General features: G+C 31.4%; 3 protein-coding genes and 1 non-coding gene across 5 annotated transcripts; 1 reads left to right on the forward strand and 3 right to left on the reverse strand.

Moving 5' to 3' along the window:
- Window positions 1-486: 486 nt before the first annotated feature.
- LOC100808277 (probable pectinesterase/pectinesterase inhibitor 47) lies at window positions 487-6,091 on the forward strand. The gene is made up of 3 exons (XM_026124863.2): window positions 487-1,764; window positions 3,827-4,184; window positions 5,039-6,091. Exons 1-3 carry the CDS (start codon window positions 619-621, stop codon window positions 5,725-5,727), a joined length of 2,193 nt encoding a protein of 730 aa, XP_025980648.2. The 5' UTR covers window positions 487-618; the 3' UTR covers window positions 5,728-6,091.
- Window positions 6,092-7,362: 1,271 nt separating this feature from the next.
- LOC100808802 (putative pectinesterase/pectinesterase inhibitor 24) lies at window positions 7,363-11,124 on the reverse strand. The gene is made up of 3 exons (XM_003541512.3): window positions 10,473-11,124; window positions 8,778-9,293; window positions 7,363-8,146 (listed from the first exon to the last, which is right to left on the reverse strand). Exons 1-3 carry the CDS (start codon window positions 11,020-11,022, stop codon window positions 7,470-7,472), a joined length of 1,743 nt encoding a protein of 580 aa, XP_003541560.1. The 5' UTR covers window positions 11,023-11,124; the 3' UTR covers window positions 7,363-7,469.
- A 2,208-nt stretch (window positions 11,125-13,332) lies between these two features.
- LOC100797662 (putative 12-oxophytodienoate reductase 11-like) lies at window positions 13,333-15,874 on the reverse strand. The gene is given in 5 exon segments (NM_001254529.2): window positions 13,333-14,088; window positions 14,622-14,768; window positions 14,882-15,012; window positions 15,352-15,492; window positions 15,719-15,874. Coding segments are annotated over 5 exon segments (1,104 nt in total). The 5' UTR covers window positions 15,793-15,874; the 3' UTR covers window positions 13,333-13,477.
- Window positions 15,875-18,126: 2,252 nt separating this feature from the next.
- LOC100305828 (SAWADEE domain-containing protein) lies at window positions 18,127-22,163 on the reverse strand. 2 transcript variants are annotated; one of them, XR_005887705.1, is made up of 6 exons: window positions 21,766-22,163; window positions 20,672-20,878; window positions 20,483-20,531; window positions 19,250-19,526; window positions 18,895-18,973; window positions 18,169-18,658 (listed from the first exon to the last, which is right to left on the reverse strand). It is a non-coding gene; the product is annotated as an SAWADEE domain-containing protein (transcript). The 2 variants fall into 2 exon arrangements; NR_163979.1 differs by lacking the exon at window positions 20,483-20,531 and having other exon boundaries at window positions 18,127-18,658; window positions 21,766-22,142.
- Window positions 22,164-23,910: the final 1,747 nt, after the last annotated feature.

Here is a 23,910-nt window from a genome sequence, read left to right on the forward strand (position 1 = left end):
AGTAAGAGTATTTTTTTATATGAACTAAAATTGAACATCAATTGCAATATTTAAAAAATACGATTATCCGTTAAGTATGTTACATAATACTATTTGATATACTAATTATCTTCTCTTTTCTTTCTCTCTCCTGTAAAAATTACTTTACTGTTTCTTATTACAGATTATTACTCATTTTTAAGTATCTCCAGAAAGGTGGTTTGACCACAAAACTACAACAAAATTTCAAGTCATTGACAAGTATGAACAAAATAGTACTTATATTAATCTATTCCAAATTAAAAACCAATCATCAAAATCCTCCAATGCCATGCATATAGGTACTTCCTTAGATAGATTTGATTAAAATCAAAGCCACGTTCCCACCGTCTACCATGCATTAATTCTCGCCCTTTTTGCATGCTCAAACCGACACCCCCACCACCTATAATACCCTTCTCATTCTCTAGCTTCCTCAATTATTTCCTCACACCCGTTTATGCTTCCTCTTAACTTCATCCCAATGTGCCTATAAATCCCCATATTATTCCAACTCCACCACACCATGCATATTCCAACAACACATCACATCCTCGAATAACCAAAACCCCTCAAGCCTCATTTGTGTAAGTCTTCAACATGTCAACCCCACCAGTGTCCTTTCTATTCCTCCTTTTGTTCTCCCTCGTTGTACCATCACTATTAGCTCAGGCTCCATCACCATCTCCAACACATTCTCCTCATCCTCCACCATCTCCAAAAGATACACCTCCTCCTTCTACTTCTACACCACCCTCTTCAAAACACTCACCTCCTCCTCCTTCTTCACCACCACCTTCTCCAAAACATGCTCCTCCTCCTCTTCCTCCTTCCTCTCCACCACCACCATCTCCAAAACATGCTCCTCCTCCTCCTCCTTCTTCTTCTCCACCACCACCATCTCCAAAACATGCTCCTCCTCCTCCTCCTCCTCCTCCTCCTCCTCCTCCTTCTTCTCCACCACCACCATCTCCAAAACATGCTCCTCCTCCTCCTTTTTCACCACCACCATCTCAAACACATGTCCCTCCACCTCCTCCTTCTCCATCATCTCCAAAACATGCCCCTCCACCTCCTACTCCATCACCACCATCTTCAACACATTCCCCTCCTCCTCCTCCTCCTTCTCCAACACCACCTCCAGCACGTGCCCCTTCTCCCCCTCCGCCTCCACCACCTTCATCACCCTCTTCAGCATGCAAGTCCACACTATACCCTAAACTATGCCGCTCCATTCTCTCCTCCATCCGTTCCTCTCCTTCCGACCCCTACAACCTAGGCAAATTCTCCATCAAACAAAGCCTTAAACAAGCCAAGAAACTAGTCAAGGTCTTCAAAAACTTCCTCACAAAACACAAGTCATCCTCTTCCCTCAACACCGCAGAAATCGCAGCGTTGGAGGACTGCAGCGAACTCAACAAGCTCAGTATTGATTACTTGGAGTCGGTCTCAATAGAGCTAAAGTCGATCGACTCCAATAACACTGAGCTGGTTGAGAAGATTGAGACGTATCTCAGCGCTGTGGCCACTAACCACTACACTTGCTATGATGGGTTGGTGGTGATCAAGAGCAACATTGCCAATGCTATTGCTGTGCCTCTCAAGAATGTCACCCAATTATACAGTGTGTCACTTGGGTTGTTCACGCAGGCTCTGAAGAAAAACCTCAAGAAGCATAAGACACGCAAACATGGTCTTCCCACCAAGGACTACAAGGTCAGGCAGCCATTGAGAAAACTCATCAAGGTAACTATTATCTTTCTATCTCTATGTTTTAGTATTTATGTTAATTTTCTTTGTCTTGGTTTCCCTCTATTTTAATTTGGTTATCTTAATTTTTTTGTGATGTGCCCACAATTTACATTTAGACATCAAGTTTTGATGTAGTTTGGATAAATAACTTAATTACACACTTTTTAAATATAAAAAAGTTTATATAAAGAGTTTATTTATAAACTTAACTGCAAAATTATAGTTCATAAAAGTATCCCAACAAATTAAGATTGAGCTATTTTTGTGTCACTGACCTCTATTGAATATATAATAATCTTTGGAAAAACATATATATTATAACATAATCCGGTTCATTGATATCTTATACAAAACAAATAATTGGACTTTTAGTTTATATATAAATGTACATGTAAAAAAAATTGTGATACAAGACTTTATTTATAAAGTTAACTGTAAAACTATAGTTTATGAAGTATCACAACAAATTAAAATTTAGTTTTTTTGTGAGTCACCGACATCTATTGAATATATATACTCTTTGGGAGAACAGTTATTTTAACGTAATCCATTGATATATCTCTACTAATTACGTGAGAATATTTGGACTTTTAGTTTATACTATACAAAAGTATATATATATATATATATATATATATATATATATATATATATATATATATATATATATATATATATATCAAAATATCTAGAAACAAAGCTGCATGAGTTCAAATTTTTATCAAGGATCAAATCCTCTATTTACACTGGTCATATAATGACAAATCCCCCACCCCAAATAATTTTCTTACGTTTATCTGCTCATGGTCATACATTTTATTAATCAATAAACTAAAGCTGTTGCTTAAATGCTACTACTATAGCATTGCACGTGGCCTCATAGTTGTGTCGAAAGCTGAACTCAGGGATATAATTTCTCAAGGGTCAGACAATAAATTGGAACTTGTGAGTCCCGTCCTAATTTCGGGTTTAATAATACTACTTCAATTAACATCATATATTCACAACATTATTTTTTATAATAAAAATATAAAAAAAAGATGAGTGATATGTTGAACAAAAAAGAAAATAAATATTGTTTAAAAATATTTAAAATATTATAAAAAAACACTTCTTTCATGTCATTACGGTACCTAGTTTAATAATCAAACAATAAAAAAGTCAACCAGATCCAAGGATTGGTTGGTTTTAACCTATGAGGAAATAACCTGATGGTCACGTCACGTGGGTTATTGTTTGTTGTACCAATAAAGAATGCATGCACGTGCAACTGGCAAGCTAGCATCTTCTCATGTACCACATACCATTTTATATAGTTCCTTGTAGTATTGAATTCTTTGGATTGTTTGTTATTGGTGGTAAATGTCAGATCCAACCGTATTTTTAGCTTAGATAATGTATGATTTTAAATCATGCTGGTGATATGTTTATACATAAGCAAAATGGATTATCAGGTGCATCCAATAATTAATTTTATTTCGTGGAAAACGATCACGGATACGTGAAAAAGAAACATCGCATGACACATTAGCCCGTTATAACCAACAAAATATGGTTTGAGTTGTACTTTTGATTTGATATTTTAAGTAAGATTTTAAAAAGTTATCAACTAAATTCTTTGACAAATATTACTGATTATAGATAAAAACAGTAAATATTTTGTATCAATAATTTATTGTTAACAAAATAATTTAATTCGTTATAATTATACAATTTATGAATTCAGTTACATATTCAATATTAAGCACTTTAATTAAGTCAAACCACCTTATTTATCAGGAACTAAATGTAATTTATGTGGTCGTATAAATTAGGATCCTTTATGCATGATTTTTTTATCATACAAAATACTGATTATATATTGAGAAAATATACTATACAAACATGTTGACAGTGTAAATGGCTGTACATGCTAGCATTTGTTGACTTTTATACAAATATCTTAAAAGTCATCAATCATAATTTCTGAATAGTTGAAGGTGTAAACATTTCTTATATATTATAAATGCAAAATTGTTAACTGAAAGGATAAAATTCAAACATTACTTTTGCTCAGCTTCTTCACACAAAGTACAGTTGCACAGGATCATCCAACTGTAGTACTAGAAGTGAAAGGATTCTTCAAGAAAGCGAGAACAAAGGAGTTCTTCTAAAAGAGTTTGCGATTGTTAGCCTTGATGGCACAGAAAACTTCACCTCTATTGGAGATGCTATTGCCGCTGCACCCGATAATTTGAGGCCAGAAGATGGCTATTTTCTTATCTATGCCAGAGAAGGAAACTATGAGGAATATGTCACTGTTCCCATTCAAAAGAAAAATATCTTGCTTATTGGTGATGGCATCAACAAGACTTGCATGACAGGAAATCATAGTGTCGTAGATGGTTGGACCACTTTCAATTCTTCAACCTTTGGTAAGTAAATTTATATTCCTACTTTTTTTTTTGTTTGAAAAGTGCTCTCTTTTTTTACGGATAGGAACCATATATAATTATCAAGGGTTTACAACAACTTATATAAACAAGAGCTAAACCTCTTTTATATACAATGTTTTGTTTAAAAGAGCATAGAAACATGTCTTTTTAATGGATAAATAATTAATTAATGAACAGAATGATATCTCTCATAACCCTCACAGAACTAATTGAGTACCTGAGAAATTTTGGATCAAATATTTCTAAGCCAATGATTTTTCTTTAAGAGAGGGTTTACTATATGAGATTTTTTATGTACATATTTGTATCAATTCTCTATTCACCATGGATCATTTATACACATTGATAGAAGTTAACCCTCTTCCATATCCAAGCTCTTTTCGTTGGCAAAGACAGTTCTATATTCAAAGTTCAATCGACATCAACCACAGTTGTGTAAAAGGATATATTATTGTCTAATCGTGCATTGCCACAATTTTAAGTTTGACTAAGTCAACAAGCAATAAATGATCGTGTTATATCAACATAATCGAAGTTAAACCTTTTTTCCTACTATATTGGTGATCTTTCAATCAAAAAATTCTGCTCTCAGCTACAATATCAAAACAAAATCAATCCTGACTTTCTGAGCATTCACTCCCTGACAGAAGCTTTATTTAACAGTATGTTAATAAAATAACACAATTACACAAGATTGTTCACGTTAACTCAAAAACACAACAAATTTCACCATCATGTTAATCAATGTTTTTTCTTTTCTACTCATCAATGAACAGTATTGGTTCATCAATGAATCTTATAATGAGATACAACATTTTATATGTTCAATGCAGCTGTCTCTGGAGAAAGATTTGTAGCAGTGGATGTCACATTCAGAAACACAGCAGGTCCTCAGAAGCACCAAGCAGTGGCCTTGAGGAACAATGCAGACCTCTCCACATTCTACCGTTGCAGCTTTGAAGGATACCAAGACACTCTCTATGTCCACTCCCTCAGGCAATTCTATAGAGAATGTGACATTTATGGCACTGTGGATTTCATTTTTGGCAATGCTGCTGTGGTGTTCCAGAGCTGCAACATTTATGCCAGAAAACCAATGCCAAACCAGAAGAATGCTGTCACAGCACAAGGGAGAACTGACCCCAATCAAAACACTGGAATTTCAATACAGAATTGCAAGATTGATGCTGCACCTGACTTAGCTGCAGATTTGAATTCAACTGAAAATTACTTAGGCAGGCCGTGGAAAGTGTATTCAAGGACTGTGTTCATGCAGTCATATATTGGAGAACTAATTCAATCTGCTGGATGGTTAGAGTGGAATGGCACTGATGGGTTAAGCACCCTCTTTTATGGTGAGTTCCAGAACTTTGGACCTGGTTCTGATACCAGCAAGAGGGTGCAATGGAGTGGTTACAATCTGTTGAGTGCTACTCAAGCTAGGAACTTTACTGTGCATAATTTTACCTTGGGGTATACATGGCTTCCGGATACAGATATACCCTATTCTGAAGGACTTTAGATTAGATAACTGAATTTAATTATAATGGAGTAACAATAAATTTGATTACAATTTGTTAATTAGATGTGATGTAATTGTATCATTTTTCTGATTTTGATGTGTTTTCAAAAAGGAGGAAGGATCATGTGCTAAATGTTTGGATGAAATTCAAAACTTTGTATCTTGAGAAAAAGTTACCAGTGTTGATTATTTAGAGGCAATTGAATTATTTGTTGTGTACCTAGGTTGTCATGTCTGGTTTATTAATAATGTGATATGATTAGCATTAACATGGGGCAGCAAAATTATAGACCCCATTGGTTTGTTACATGTTTTAAGATTAAATTTTAAAACCTTATGATTTATTTCATTCTATTTCCACATCAAGCTTGAACTTGTTATTGTCAAATTCAAAACAAATATCATTTATAGAAGTTGTAGACATAATCTTCTTGAGAATATACTAATTATCAGTCTATGCATGACTAAGATGCTATCTCAATACAGCCTATTTCAACATGTGATTATAATTTGCTAATGCAGCTGGCATTTCTGATGAACATTGCTGCATAATCTGATGTGTATTTATTTTATGCTTTGCAGTTCAAAGTGTTTTTGAGACTAAAGTACAAATTTTCTTGTTCTTTTGTGCCGGTGCTGCTGAAGCATCTTTTCTCTTCCTATAACTCCTTTCTATGCTTTTTTTCTGACAAAATCCCTAGACTACTTGCATTTGTTTAAGCATTCTTTTAATATCATAAAATGGATATTTTCATGGCATAGAATTGATCTGTGCGTTGGTAGAACTGTTCCATGGATAATAAACACACTGTAGGCAATAAAAAATGCACCAAGTCCATTGTTGTTCTGCATAGTTGCTTAACATTTGTTTTCGTATTTTCTATTTCTTTATTAACACTTGAGACAATTGACAGTTGATGAAAACAATGTAGAATAAAATTAAATGAAATGTGGATCTTAATCCTTATTGTTCGAATTCATGACACTTGTGCTTCTCAAAAGTAGTGCTCAATCATTTGAAAGATTAAATATAATTAGTTAACTAATTAGTAATAATATGCACTACATTTGTTCCCAAACTCATGCATGTGAGAGTTGCAATTTTTAAACTCACAAATTTACACTCAAACTCATGAGTCTATCGAGTCTGCTATCAATCTACCAAAAAGTAAGTTTGTTAATGAATTAACCCGATACATGCTTGAGAACTCCTAAACGTTTGAGTTTACAAGTTAGCTTGCAAGTTTCATAAGTGATAACCATGCCTGGGTTGTTATATCTGGTTAATTAATAACGTAATGTGATTACCATTAACATGAGAAATCAGTTGTTTCATTGAACCAAGTTGTTATTGTCAAATTCAAAACAACTAGTATTATATACTTGAATGTACTCAATATGACAAATATCAGTCTATGATTAAGCTGCTATCGCTCAATACAACCTTTTTCAATAAGTGATCAGAATTGCACGCACGTTTAAGAAAAAGAGACTCAAGAAATAGAGATATACAGAGATTGGTGCTATTGTGCAAACATAGTATCAAATGGGTACTCGTAAGTAGCAATGTCTCTAGTAGTTTCAAAGATTTCAAAAGAAGCCTCAAATTAAATCAATCAGTATATATAGTTTCAATTTAATAATAGAAAGCAAAAGATAATAAGAAATAAGAAAATATTACAGACAGATTTGCATCATATATATATATATATATATTGTGTTATACATATGTATCAAAGTTCTCACGTTGAAGATTTAAAGGGGGCACCAGAAGCTGTAATCCATTTCTCCCCTGAAAGAAAAGCATTGACAGTAAACATGCTAGCTTGTTTCTTTGTAATGGTTTTCAAACCCTTCCACTTCACTCTATTCTTTGTTGAAGAACCTGGTCCAACATTCTGAAATTCTGCATAAAATATGGTATCTGGTGCTGAGTCTCCTACCCAAGGTAACCATCCATTTGGGTGAATGAAACTCCCCAATGTGGATTGCATAAACACTGTAGTTGAGTAATTCTTCCAGGGTCTTCCAAGGTATGTTTTCACAGAACTTAAGTCTCCAAAGGGTGCAATGTTGCAACTTTGAATTGAAATTCCAGTGTTCATGTTGGGGTCAGTTTTGCCCTGTGCTGTTATGGTATTCTGCTGGCCCTGCATAGGCACCCTTGGGAAAATGTTGCAGTTTTGGAGGACCACTGCTGAGTTACCAAAAATGAAATCAACTGTGCCATAAATGTTGCATTCTCTGTAGAATTGGCGGTTGGAATGCGCATAGAGAGAGTCCTGAAATGCATCAATTTGGCACCTGTAGTAAACCGCTTGATCAGCACTTGTCATCAGTGCCACTGCCTGGTGCTTCTGTGGACCAGCTGTGTTGCGAAATCCCATGTCCCTAGCAATGAAATTCTTCCCAAACACAGCTAAATTGCACCCAAAAAAAAGAAGCAAATTAAAGATGTTCCCAGTTACCACATATCCAAATCTGTTTAATCAAAAGCAACATTAACTATAATAAAAAAAGGTTTAGATATTCTTTGGTTCTCCCAAATATGCATTTTTTTTTGTCTACTCTCTATTTAAATTTCATTCATTTTTAATCTTTGTATTTCACATAGACAATGCATTTTTAACTCATCCTTGCTAACTAGAAGTACATGTGTTAATTTTAAAAATATAAACAACTAAAGTTTTAATTTATTAGATAAGATCAACTACATGAATTACTCAACGTCGTTTGACTCGATTAAAGGCCAAATTTTATATATATATATATATATATATATATATATATATATATATTTTTTTTTTTTTATAATTAACCAATCATAGACCGAAGTAAAAGAAGAGGGTCCAGTTAAATCCTCCTCAGCCAACATAAAATTCATCTATATATTGAACATAAGATTTTAAAAACTAAAATTGAAAAATATTTAAACAGAGACTAATTTAAAAAATATATATAATTCTCAAAAACTAAAAACATATTTAAGTCTAATATCAACTGAATGAAAAGGGTTGAGTAATTCCAGATAAAATGTGAGGGTTGCATACCAAATGTTGCAGTTGAAAATGTTGGGGTGCCATCCACAAAGTTAAGGCTTCCAGATACAATTGTGGCATTCATACCATCACCAATGATCATGACATTCCATTTAGTCTTCTCCACCCTCACATTCTCATAGTAAACCCCCTTCTTCACATAGATCACAGTCCTCTTGTCACTTTTCTCAGGGACATGTTTTAGTGCAGCAGTGATTGTTTTAAATTTCCCGCTGCCATCTTTTGCTACAACAATGTCAGCTTTTCTCTTCAAATTATCATCTTTTTGAATCAGCTTCCGGTCTTTAGAATGAAGCCACTTTGGTTCTACCATATGATGATGATGTGGCAAAGTGGTACTCAACAAGCGCCTCAAGTTCACTGTGCTTGCAGCCTTGTTGAGCCAAGTAACAATGGCAAGACTATTACTGGTGAACTCAGTAGAATTTTTTAGATTGTTTACAACACTGGTCTTCAGTGCTTCTCCTGCCTCTCCAAAGCCATCAATGCAGGTTTGCTGGTAAGTACCTGTTTCAACACACGGATAAACAGTGATCTTCAATTATTCAAACAATGCTCAATTTAGTTGTGGCATAATTTATGAAGAAAAATAAGAAATCCATCTCATCTAATTATAATATTCTTTTAATTAATTTTTTTCTCTTAAAAAATAATTAATTTAATTAATTATATTTAAATTTTCAATTATTTATATTATTATTTTAAAATTAATTTTTTTATCTCTTTATTCACTTAATTATTTTTCATTAATGTTTGAAGAAAAAATAATTAAATAAAAATATATAAAAAAATAAATAATACTTCATAAAAATTAGAAAAAAAATAATTTAAAAAAAAAATCGTCAAAGGAGTATTTATATATTATTTGCATGCTCAAATTCTAATGACAAGAGGAGATAGAAGATGGAAACTCAAAGCAATCAATGCAAATCTGTTGTCTAGTGAGGAGAGACATTTTTACATAAAAGTGAAAGTAAGAAAATTTAAATCGTACATCAATAATTAAAATTTTTAAAATTTAATGCCATATTATGTACATATCACTTTTTTATTTTTATTTTGATTATTTATAAAAAAAAATATCTAATGGTTAATATTTATTCGTGACTTTACACATTAAAAAAACTGTCTCACTATGTACATCTCCTTTGCAATTGCAAGTATTTGTTTGGTTCGAGAAAACATTTTTTTATCTTCTATTTTAAAAGTAATTTTAATTAAATATCACGTGTTTTTTTTAACATTTATATAGGAAATAATGAAAATAACAAAAATTATATATATATATATATATATATATATATATATATATATATATATATCATATTCTGTTGAAATATTTTATAAAAAATAAACAACATGATATTTTTAATCATTTATAAAAATAGAAAATGAAAAAGACAATATTTTCTGTAAGTAACTAAATAGGCAAATGGTTAAAGATATGAGTTATTATATATAGATAATCTCAAATAAACCAAATTAATAACACTCTAGTGGGTCAAAATGATGACATATAATTAAAAGTTGAGAAATATTATTATCATATTATTTATTACTTGAATATATTTTTTTATTAGTAAAAATTTATTGAAAATTATAAATTTTTATGGATCTCATCTCATTTTCAATAAATTATATATATATAGAGAGAGAGAGAGAGAGATCATTGACTATAAATAATACCTGCAGCACTCAACCAAGTTCTAAGATCCTCCAACACATCAAGCAATGAAGACTTGCCCCCAGAAGCCAAAGAGCTATTCAAATGATCAACCGCAAGACCCAAAAGATCCTTGCAATTCTTAAAGCCTTCCATTGTTTTATTATCAACATTGATCAAGCCATTAAAAACTCCCTTCTCAGAGAAATACTCAACAGCCCTTGAAGCCTCAGCTAGGGCAACTTCAATAGACAGCAAGAACAACTTCTCAGGTCGAACCTGACCCGAGTGCACAAGAGGACCAATGCTGCTGTAGCATGCTCCCTTGTAAAGTGTCAGGTCACAAACACTCTTCACTGAATTCGAAAGAAATGGTGCACTATTACTATTTACACCATCATTATTATCTGAGTTGTTGTGAGCAACGGTTCCAAATACAGCAGCACACACAACTCCGATGAGGACTATGGTGGACAGGGCTATGATGGTGACTCGCTTTCCCGTTTTGCGGCGAGCTTCGAGCCTTGCTTGCTCGGATTCATCAACCTTTCCGTAAGATTTGAAGGAGGACATGGTTAAAGGCCTAGCTAGTTTGTGATGCTTTGTGTTGTGAAGCTAGCTAACTTCTAGTGATGATAATAAAAATAACAGTTTTGTGAAAGTGTTTCTATATATATATGAATTGAAGTTTGAACTTTATATATATATATTACCAAACAATATATTATTTGGTAGAGTATATGTCTATATGAGTTGTGTAATATATATAAATATATGTGTGTGTGAGTTTGAAGTTTGGTAGAGCATTACGCGGTTTACGTGCAAGGCACTACCCCCTATGTAACTTTGTTGCATGTTGAATATACATGGAGTGGCTAACATGTTAGTGATGTTATGTTACACATATTTATGTAAAGTTTTTTTTAGCACACTAGCTTTTATATTTTTCGGTTTCCTCCAGTAATGTTTATTCTTTCAAAGAGATGAACCAGGCACGTATATTATTGATTTTAAATTTTGAAATAGTAAGTAGTTGAGGAAAGTCAAACGCAATTTTTAAATAGAAGAATGCTTCTCACAAGTGACATCCATTTTATTAAAGGGCTGAATTTTTTTATTTTTTTTATTTATAAGTGTTTAAATGTCTAAAGTTTGATAAATAATATTTTTTAAAATATTTACTATTTTTATATATAAAATTAGAACTTTTTTTTTCAATGATATAATAACTTAAACTAACCCTTACAGTAACAATAATAATTAAACACACAGTTAATTAGTTTTATATAATTTTACAATAGTTATAATCTTAATCTTTACGGAAATAGCAACAAACGTAATTAGTTAATTTTACACTATTTTGCCTAACTAACCTTAACCATTATTATAATAAAAATATAAATAAATAATTATACATTAAATTACACATATCACTTCAAAAATATATATACTATATACAGTATATACATCAGAAATCTCAAGAAAGGGGGACTGTACATGTCTCCATCCTAGATTCATCACACACTTTTAATTTAAATTTTTTTTTAGTTAAAATTTATTGACAATCATTATTTTTTATTAGTCCCACTTTTAAATTAGAAGAAAAATCATTACATAATAAGTGTATATCTACTTAACTATTTAGTGATCCATGGAATAAATCACATTTTTACCACTAAATTATAATATAATTATTATATCTTCTATCGAACAAACCAATCAGACAAAAAAATAAAGGGACATAATATTTTAATAATTTAAATATTAACATGTTTCATTGGAGTATCTTCATATGAAATTTGAAGGAATAATTTCAACCAATCAATCAGATAATAAGATTGAAAGAAATTGTTACTAGCATGTCTATATTAAATGTAGTGCTTCAAAATAATATAGTGAAGTACATCTTAAAATTATATTTATAAGTTAATATATTCACTAATATTATAAAAACTAGAATTTGATTTGCACATTGCAGTTATATAAATAAAGTCATTGAAAATTTTATATATTCTTGAAAAATAATATTACTTTAATACTGTAAAGAAAATTATTGTATATATACATTGCATTAATTTTTCCAAACAACAATTGTTAGCATTAATTACCTTAAATATTTGATTTAAATATACTTTGAATTCTTTAATTGTTGCAATATTCTAGTCTTTTGTTATTTCAAGCCAAATTAAGTAAATTTTGTTCTATCATATTATTTTTTTTACTCAAAATTTTTAAATTCTAATTTCTTTCTGAAATTGAATTGATTAAAGCATTTTAACTTAAACCTTCAGCTCAAAAGTCACTAATCAAAATATCAAATTTCATCAAAAAATATTTGTTTCCCAAACTTTTCATTGAGCAATTAATTTGATATCAAATTACTTAAAACCTATATAAACAATGTTGATATATGTCTCCAATTTGATATCGAATTGCTTTTAATGATATTTTTAATTTATTCTCTTATTAATATATATATATATATATATATATATATATATATATATATATATATATATATATATATATATATATCACTGGCTAGCACAATGTTTATAATTCTCATTAATAATTTTTTACATTCCAATGCATCAAACAAGTACTATTGGCGCCTCTTCTCTAAAAATAAGTTTATCAACAAATTTTTCTGAAATGATTTGATATCATATCATTAGTCTCGTACTTAGAATTTCAACCGGAAGTCAAATACTCTAATTACGATAATTAAAAAAATATCTATATAAACAAATGTTAATATAAGTCTCCAATTTCACATTGAATTACTTTTAATGATTTTTAACTCATTCTCTTATTAATTTAACAAAATACATTATTAAGACAATATCTATAATATTCATCAATAAATACAATAAAGCAATGTGAAAAAAAAACTCTTATTATGACTGCAACAATGCTATCATGTTACATTATACTATTGAGTGAAAAATCAAATATCCAAATATCAAACAACAACTTTTAATCATCAAATAATGAACAACATATAAGAGTGAATCCACCCTTCTAGACTCTAGTTCATGTGGTCCTTAAGCACACTACCTTCAAGAAATGGGTAGTCAGTATAACCCACAACTGGATCAGGAGTGTAGAAGGTATCCCTATTGTACTTGTTGAGTGGTTCATCAACCTCAAACCTTTTAGGCAAATCCGGATTAGCCAAAAACAAACGGCCATAAGCAACAAGATTTGCCTTGTCCGCGGTCACAGCCTTGTTCCCTTCTTCTCTATCATAACCCCCAGCAACAATGAAGGTTCCATCAAAAGCTTTCTTCATTGGTGAAAGAGTGTGAAGGGTTTCCTTATTCTCCCCAGAAATGTCCCATCTTGGCTCAACCATGTGGCAATAAAGCACACCATGTTTGCTAAGTGATTTGGCCATGTAGAGACCTAATGCTTGAGGATTTGAGTCACTACATTCATTGAAGTCTGAAAAGGGTGAAAGTCTCATTCCAACTCTATCTGCCCCTATCTCCTCAACAACAGCTTCAACAACTTCTAATGCAAAACGACAACGATTCTCCAATGATCCACCGTATTTGTCTGTTCTGTCGTTAACTTGGTCTTTCAAAAATTGATCAATTAGAAAACCATGTGCCCCATGGATCTCAACTCCATCAAACCCTACAATTGCAATTGTGGTTAGGAATTGATGAACTTAATTCGAAAATCCCAGTTTAACATCATGCCTATATCATATACATTAAAGTGCAACTCCACTCATGTATGTGACTACATGCATATTTCTTTTGTCCATTTTTATGAATTAAAGGAACTCCACTAATAAAACAAAAGTTCCTTGGATGTATGTGTGAGAAAATAAAACTTTTTTGAAAGAGGTGTTCATGATAATTAAAATTGCAGAATGAAATTAAAAATGAAATGGACATTGGTCCTCATTGTTTGAAGATAAATGCTAGTATCCTTATGACATTGGTTAAGAAACTAAAATGGAAAAAAAAAATTGAATGCATTAAATTGTGCTTTGTTATGTTTTTTTTATAATTTTTACAGAAGACGCTTGTTTGAATTCACTACATTTGTGCTACTCAAATTAGTACTCAGTCATTTGAAAAGTTAAGTATAATTAGTTAGTAATTATGTGAATTAAATGTATGCTATTGTGATTTGAATATATACATTTGATGGTTATTTACCTGCTTCAATAGCATTCCTTGCTGCAAGTCTGAATTCATTGACGATATCAGGAATTTCAGCCGTCCTTAGTGCCGTTGGTTCGGTGGCATTATGTGTAAATGGCTTGTTGGTTGATGATATTAAGGTTTGTCCATCGGGCTTAAGATCTGCATAGATAATTAATGAATGTGATAAATTATATATGCTTAAAAAATGACAATGAAATAGTAATTAAAAAAATAGTGTTATTCATGAAAATGTCATCAAGTTAGTTATATACCTGGATCGTAAGCCCTTCCAGTATGAACAATCTGACAGAAGAATATACCACCTTTGGCATGAACAGCATCCACAATGGGTTTCCATGCTTCGATTTGCTCTCTTGACCATATACCAACTGCGTTTGGATGGCTTTATACACATCATCAAAAGGGGAAGTATCATCAAAGAGATGAATTTTATCATGTCGAGAGGAAAATGAATAAATATAAACGATTAAATTTTATTGTGAATGGTCAAGAATAGAATGTGTAAAAATCATGTAAGTTTTTTTTATAAAAAAAATCATATGATATTTTAAGTAATCATACTTAACTTTAAAATAATTTTAATCTTAATTATTAATTTATGTATAGTTATATGACTCCAATTTATTACCCTTAATTCTCATTTAATATCACTCACGTACATATATCCATCATGTGAGAAAATGACATGTAGTTTAATTTAATTTAAATGCAAATTACGTACTATTTAGAAGTGGGTGAAATAGTAGTAGCTTCAGTAATCAGAAGACCTCCCTTGGTAGCTCTTTGAGAGTAATATAGAATAGCATGCGGCTGAGCAACGTTGTTGTAAGATCTTGCTCTAAATAGTGGCGCCAAAACGATTCTGAAAATGCAAAAGCAACACAATTATATAAAATTTATATATGTACTTTAAAATTTATATATTATAAATACATTAAATGGAAAAAAATAGAAATAGAAGATTAGTTAGGTGATTAAATAAAGAAAGAGGAGAAAGATTGGGGGTTGGATCTCTCGCTCTTACTCATAAAAACTAAAACTAATAATTTGTTGATGAAGAAGAAAAATTAAACACCAAGAGAAAGTACCTGTGTGAAAGATTTAAGTTCCCCATCCTGTAAGGAGTAAGAAGAGGGATGACCTGATTTTTTTGTTCAACCATTTTTGTGTAGAATTCTTTGGCTTCCTTTCCTATTTCTTTCTCTGCCTTCTCCCTAGTTGCCTTTGTCTTTATTATTTTGATTGTGTTAATGCAGATTCAGTAGTGTATTTATACATCTTCGGGGGATTGCTTTTTTGAAATAAAGTAATCATTGTCAATATCCAATCATATGATGTAAGGGAGTGCGTTAATTACGTTATGTATTAGGACTCAAAGTTGGTTCAAGTGCTTGTAAACCAAGCATGCTAATAGTCAATAATCTCCTATATGTTGATTGTGGAGGTACAGTAGTGATCACAAATAATTGTAGTACTACTAGTCAACATCCCATGAATTGATGTGGTATTTGAAATGTCGAGTCGTCTTCTTTGAATAAGTTGATAGCATTGAATTTTTTTTTGTTTGTTTATCAGTCAATATCCGATGATATGATGTAAGGGGGTACGTTAGTATTCAGATGTGTACTTTTAAGGCTGCGTTCTATAGTTTCAAAACATGTCAAAGTCAATAACTCAAGACTTTCTATATATCTACTTTAAGAATCAGTAGCTCCACGTAACATAATTTCTAATAAAACTAAAAAAAAATTGTGTATTTTAATAAAATTATTGTTAGAAATAGAATAATTGTGATCCATTAAAGCAAGTATCTATAATTAAAACTATATGCATTTTATTTATTGAGTCAATATTTTAACATCTAATGATAGAAATTAATGATCAAAGCAGAAATCAAACTTATGTCTCATGCATGATTAATAAATCGTTCAAATCAACTGAATTAATAAACACATTATGTTATATATAAATAGTGTCGCTATATATAACACTAAAATTTTTAATTTATATTTAATGTACATATAAATTAACATAATAAATTTTATGATGATTATTTTTTTATTAGCAATTAATTTGTTTACATATATAAATTATAAATAAAAATCATAGATTTAATAAGTATTTGTATATGTAGAAAAATATCAAATTTATTTAATTATTAATTGCTATAAAAAACATCTAAATACATCATTTAATTAAATATCTTGTTTATTTAATTTTTAATCATTATAATAAACATCTAAATAATACATCATTCAATTAAATAAAAAATTTGTTTAATTATCAAATTTTATAAATAAAAAAAAATTAAATTTTTTTTACTATCACGATAGTATATAAACTGGGACATTAAGGCCCTACTTTTATAAGGTTCCAGAAATTTTATAATTTTTTTTAAAATCTAGTAATTAAGAGTTGATACTAAATTAATGATATTTTTGTAACAATATATTACTTTATTTTCAAACAATATATTTTAGAATTTTAGGTGCCTTTCAAATGTAATTTACAACATTAGTAGTTGATTATTAGATTTAATGTGTATTTCTTTTTTTTATATATAAAAGAATGAAATCTTAATAGTTGATTTTGCATTGTAAAATATAATATTACTAAATTTTAAATAGATGTTTTATATATTAAAAAATTCATTATATAATTTTTGTATCTATTATATATAACGATACTATTTATTTATAACATAATGTGTTTATTAGTCCAATTGATTTGAGTTTTATTGATAATACAGGAAACACAAGTTTAATTTCTACTTGAACCAAGTATGTATGAAAAAAATGAAAGATATTTTGACCATTTCACTCTATTGTTGGGACAGTATCCCAGTAAAAATGCTGGATTTCCCAAGCAATTCCTTAGAAGTGCTAGTGATCAATTCAGTTATGGTATATATTTTGAGGGAGTTCACCGCACCATGTGTTGAAGGGATGCATTATTAAGCCACTTTTGCCACATCCAAATAATGTATGTTCCAAGGATTAATTTACTTTTATCTCATTCTTTTCTCTATTTTTCTTATTATTTTTTATAATAATATTTGTCAAACATAATTTTTCTTTCCACTAGTACACCTTATTTTTAAGGTAACATTTTCAATGTTCGATGCACCGTTGGACTTGGAGCATGTGAATTTACTAAAGACATGTTCAATTCCTTTTGTGGCCCTGCTATGCCAGTTAAACGCCCCGACGGGTCATGAGATATTATACACTGTTTAAGGTTTGGTAAGTGTATTAGATAATTGTTCAGTGTTTTAGGATAGAGGATTTATCTATATTTGACTCTCTCGAATGGGTGATTTATTATAGGAGAAAAACATAAGTACTGGCTATGGATAAACAATATAATGATATTCAGGAAAACATTACAGGATTATGGATAAACCATATAATGCTATTAAGGAAAGCATTACTTCCTTTGATATGGAAAAGCTCCACGTGTGAATATCAACCTTGATTTGCCATGAAACCATATAATATCAATATCAATTATGTTGATCCAGACGCATACTATAACAATCTTGATCAAGGGGATAAATGTGTGAATTAGCATCTCAGTAATCAATATACAGTGGTTTTTGACAAGACCAAGAAGCCTAGTTATAGTTATCACTTCACATATGGAACCACAGCAACGAGTTTGTCTCTTTTGCAGTCTGTACTAAAATTGATGATATATTGTCGCACATAGCTCCCACTAAGCTCTATGGGGACAAGTTTGAGTGATACCTAACAGACTTCTATGATCTAGTAGTTACGTTTGCAAATTACAACATCATCACAATTACATACCAAACCAGTAAAAACTGGACAACAAACAGTTAAGCAAGTTGTTCATTAGTTACATACCCTTCTCTCCTCAAGGGCAAGCCTCTTGTGTAGCCGCTCTTGGTGATTAAAAAATTCCAAAAACAAATCCCTCATGTCACTAGCTATCTTGAATTCTTGAGTTCCTGAGTATACAACCTTCAAACTGTCGCTCCTTCCACTCTTTCCTTTTTGTAATATATTCTGCAAAAGCAAAATCATTATCACTTATCAGTATGGCATGACATGACATGTATTCTCATTATGTGCACAGGTCCCTCTAGTGAACCAGATGCCCCTACAATCAATACATTTAATGATTTTCCTGGTGTCTTAATTTGACCATGTGGCAATCCAAGTTTTGCATGCTCCACTACTAAGCCTGGAAATATTCATTTTGTTGGCAAAAGGGAGGAAATACGTTTGTGCATAAATGTTACCGTTGATGTATTCACAAATCTTCCTATTGATGCTTTAATTTTTTTGAGCCCCACTAGCTTTTCAAGTACTACCCATGGCCTGGAAAAAGATAGTGAAGATCAGATTTATTCTAAATAGCAAATAAAAACAGCCATACAACATTAACATATACAGAATTTAGTGAGCATTGTTAGTTAAAGTTAAACTAATTAAATAATTACTACAGAAAGAGATTGGCAAGCCTTGTTTCAACATTAAGATGATTAACACAGACGCTTACTTTTCACAGTTGAGCCAACAATGAAAAGCCATAGAAGACTGTGCTTGAAATTTATACTGCAACCTACATATTTAAGAAATATACATACAAAATACCTTTCAGTTGAAGATATTACGATGCAGTTGGGATTATTCAAAAAGTCACACAGCTTTTGGAACTCTTTTTCAGAATCCAACATAATGGCTCCCCTGGAATATACCTCCGATGCCAAATTCGGAAAAATGAAGACACTAGCCGATACTGAAGTATGTCTATGTAAGAACTCTGTAATTGCTGATGGACATAACTCTCTACCGATATTGGCAATCAATATCATACACATATTTTTTTTTGTTCCTTCAATAACCCTATCTTCCCTGTCATGACAACTAACTATAAACCAAATGAAAGAAAACAAAAAACCAAATGAGAATCTGAGGAAAAAAGTTAGAAGATTTATATTATAGAACATCATAAACAATATAAAGAACAACCACACTAAATAAAAGCCAAGGGTGATGAATATGATATAAGGGTGTAAAACATATAGGCTAATGTAAGAACATGCATAAGGGTAGAGAAAAAATAATAAAAACAATAATGTTAGATAAGCAATTTTACATAAGATCAAACAAGGTCTCCCAAGGATTTGAGTCATTTGACCATAAAATTTAAAGGAGGATAGTAAGATCCCAACTACTATAAGAATTATTTAAAAAAAAAAAGTAATACATAACGATTCACAGGAAAATACTTGTAACTAAAAAAAAATAGCTACGGCATTTTAAGTAGGAAGAGAGAGATAAATTATAAAGGAAAAAGCAAGTCTTCTTCGTAAAAGAAACTGAACAGATCAGCAAAGAAGATCAAATGCACAAACAACCTAAATGCATAAAACACTAGTTGTAAGGTCTATATGGACCATATTTTTCATTTCAAGTCAAACAACCATCAGTCCATTCAAATTGTGTCACAACTCACAGCCCATCCATAAAATCAATAGACCAAGAGGCCATTTTGTTAACCACATTATGAGTTTTAATTCCAACAATTTTACCATGGCAACGAGACAATGTCAAATTTACTTGAACACGGTCCTACTTGTAGTCAATCAAGTAGAATTTGACTCAATTGTACAAGTCTTGTAAACAAAATCATATGATCCTAAATGTTGACCTGTGATTTTGACTGCTATGTCTTAGGCCTGACAGCAAGATGGACAATCATATGAATAGAACCATAAAAATATCTGAAAAGCATGAAGAAACAGATTTTGAAGCAAAACCTAGTGTGTTGAACTTGAACCTACTTCTAGTGTTAACCTCCTCTAAAATTACATAGAAACAAACCTTCAGGTGAACAAAATTTGACAACAGACTGATTAGCACATTGTTTTTCCTGTAGAGTGATGTAAGATATCATGTCAAGCACTGAACACATTCAAGAATTGGAACCTGCACAACTATTATTATAATTCTCTAATCATGCAAATTACAGGTTAGTGCTCATGATTATATAAAGATGCATATACTACTTGCCTTTGCTGGTCGTTCTATTTTCCTCCTTGCCATCTCTAGAAATGAAGCCACTACAGGATCTAGCTGCCGTTCAAGCTGAACCATGCAGATATCCTGAATTGTTGTAGCAGTCAAATTTCCCGCATTTGGCCCTTGTAACCAGAAAAGTATGAAGGTGCAAAAGCATGTTTCCTTTCCTGCTTTCCAATAATGCTTTCCATGTTGCACCTGTGAAGCAGGCACAGTATCAAAAGTACATAAGGATACAGAGGAAGCAATTTAATCAAGAATGTAATAGTGGACTGCATTATTTTCCCCAAACTAAATAAAAAGCCATCAGCTTTCTATTTTATTGAATTTAGTATCTAGTAGGACTTGCTTAGTTTCCATTTCACGTTGTGGCTTTTAAGAAACTATGTAACCTTCTCATAAGTGACGAAGAATTATACATTACTATTTGCTCAAATGAGGAATGACATATAATGGAAATCTAAACATACTATCATAGAGAACATTTAGGATTATCTGATAATTCAGTGTTGTCAAATGGCCGCTATGTCGGAATGGCATGGCGGATTTTTTTCCAACCACCATAGGCAATCAGTGAAGGGAGGCCTGCTATGGCGGCGTCATAGACCGCAGTGGCATGTCTATATGGCGGAAGTGAATTTCGGCCATCCATCATTGATAACGTGTGATATAGTGCTGGTAGTTAATTTTCTTACAAGAGTACAAGACAGTAAGAAAAATGCTAGAAATACATTTTTTTGCATCACATTTCACTCTTAGGTAAAATTTATGTGAGTCTCTCTGAATCATAAAGAGTAAATATACAATTCCATCTCAAAAACTAAAAGTAACAACCTAATGAACCTATACTGATTTGGCCCTTCAAAGTTTATGACTATACAATCAAAGTCAACTTGATTAACTTCACAGTAGAAGGACTAATTTGCAGTGAAAGTAATAGATTCGGAAACTAAATTATATTCACACAAACTTTCAAGAACAAAATTATATACTCAAATAATAAAAAAGCTTAACTTTTGGTGTTAAGAAAAAAGTTCATAATGACGCAAGTAAACGACAAGAGAAAGTGGCGCGTGGCGACTAACCCCGTCGACGACAGCGTCGTAGTAGCGAAGATCATCATCGCCGAAACACTGACACGCGCAGACCCAGACACCCTCAGCGAGTGAACGACAATCGCTGTCCTGAGCCTGTTTGGAGAGGGTTCTGAAGCGTTCCCCAAACTCCTGAAGCTTTTCCAAGTCCCCAAACTCGGAGGCTCGAAACGCGTTGTCGTATTCGTCGGGGAAGTTGAAGTACTTCACTTTCAGTGTTTCTCCCTCCAGCGAAACGCGCGTCGCGTACCACGCGTCGTCCTTGCACGCTCTGAACTCCACCCTGTAGTAGTAATCGCTCTCCGCCAACAGCGGTTTCTTCTCCATTGCCTTCGCTAAATGCCAAACTAAACTGCGTCGTTTCCTTTGCTTTCTGCTGCTGCTTCGTATTTCTATTTATTAACTTTTTTCTTTTCTCATCGTGATGCTGCTATTCGCTAAAAAAAAATAAGTCTTTTTTGTCGCAAATTTTATCACTTAATTAAAGGAAATAAATCACTATTATTTATCTTAATTTTTTTTATTTAACTATTTCGTCTTTTTATTAATAAAGCATTTAATTTGATAAATTGATGTTTAATTTTCAAAGTTATGTTGATGTTGTCTTTTTTTATATATATAATTGATAATTGAAAAGTAATAGTATTAACGGCTACAAAGTGTGAGAATATCGTGTTCAGTTTTGTTAACATTGTTATGCTCATTTCGAAAAAATAGACAACATTAATTTAATTTTAAGAATCAAGAGATTAAATTAAATTTTTATTAATAAAAGATTAAATTAAACCAATTAAATTAAAAAAATTACTACCAGAGTAATTTAACATCTGTTTCATTCCCAAAATACCATTTTAATGGAAATACATTTTTATTATATATTTACAGTAATCGTATTTTTGTTATGTAAGAGGGGTTGAAAAAATACAGAACATGAATTATTTTTATTAATGTTTGTTTTGATTTTAAAAAAATGTAATTTTATTATGCGTACGAATCAAATAAAGTATCGGACATTTATAACTACTCAAGTACTTTACTCAAAACCAACTGAGACTTGGATTCTCTCGATAATAAGTTTATTTATTTACATTTGAATTAAACCAAAAGGTATATAATTAGGTCTTTCGATTTCAATTTTTCAGTCATCAAAATGTTCTTGACAAAAAGAAAAAAAAAAAACTGAGAACGTGATTTGAAATTTAGAACCATAGGTTATGGCACGGGTATTTGTGACAAGTTTTGCCGTCTCTTTTTTTCCTTTTGTCGTTATGCGCTTAGCTTTTTTCTATTCATGCAAATGCAATACCCTTTTGTCTTTTCTTTTCCATTTTCTTAGTCTTGTATTTTAATCCTAAATAAACATGACATTAGATATGCAGATTGAAGCGTGGCATACGGAATTGGAGTGGAGGGAGACTTGCTTTATCTCATGTGTCTTTTCAGATTGTCTTTGTAATGTTCCTTCAAATGATACTATTTTCATGAATGATTTTGATGAAAAGAGTTTATCATTAAATATTAAAACAATTGTTATGGCTTAAAAAGAATCAACTTCAAGAAACAACAGAAAAGCTGAAATTTATTATTGGGGATCGTGTTGGGTGAGGAGGGTGAGCATTTAATATGTGCATCCTTTGATTATCTTCAATTTATTGTATGGTAATGATATATGAATATTCACATATTTTAAATATTTTTTTGATATTTTTTTTTATTCAGGTGCTAAATTTTATAATATATTTTTTCTTCTCTCAATCTTGATGTCTTATAACATAATAATAACTGTCTATGAAACATTTTTCTTTATTCCAACCTGCGATAGAAATGGACTATAACCATTGTGTGCAATTACACGATTGTAGGGAGTATATTTTTTGTATATTTCTCAATTTGCTGATTAGAAGAAAAAAAAAACGGATTTGCAGTAATCATCTTTCTCAGGAGCTTTTTCCTCCTTCATCATTTGTCCCTATTGGCTATTCTTCACTCTGTAACGTACGTGTGCAAAGGTACCACTACCACTTGTTAACTTTTTTTTCTTTCTTTTCTAATGTATGAAAATTTAGGTGAGTACATTTACTGAAATGCTTGTAGTAAATTATTATTTACTGACAAAGTTGTTACATGACATCTGGT

Source organism: Glycine max, chromosome 13 (genome assembly GCF_000004515.6).
Source record: "Glycine max cultivar Williams 82 chromosome 13, Glycine_max_v4.0, whole genome shotgun sequence".
In the NCBI taxonomy this organism is placed as follows: Eukaryota; Viridiplantae; Streptophyta; class Magnoliopsida; order Fabales; family Fabaceae; genus Glycine; species Glycine max.

Coding starts and splice junctions, on each gene's coding strand:
- LOC100808802 (XM_003541512.3), bottom strand. CDS start 11,022: ATGTCCTCCTTCAAATCTTACGGAAAGGTTGATGAATCCGAGCAAGCA. Junction 9,294..10,472: donor AACTTGGTTGAGTGCTGCAG/GTATTATTTATA, acceptor GTGTTGAAACAG/GTACTTACCAGCAAACCTGC. Junction 8,147..8,777: donor ATTTTCAACTGCAACATTTG/GTATGCAACCCT, acceptor GGTGCAATTTAG/CTGTGTTTGGGAAGAATTTC.
- LOC100808277 (XM_026124863.2), top strand. CDS start 619: ATGTCAACCCCACCAGTGTCCTTTCTATTCCTCCTTTTGTTCTCCCTC. Junction 1,765..3,826: donor CATTGAGAAAACTCATCAAG/GTAACTATTATC, acceptor ACTTTTGCTCAG/CTTCTTCACACAAAGTACAG. Junction 4,185..5,038: donor TTTCAATTCTTCAACCTTTG/GTAAGTAAATTT, acceptor TGTTCAATGCAG/CTGTCTCTGGAGAAAGATTT.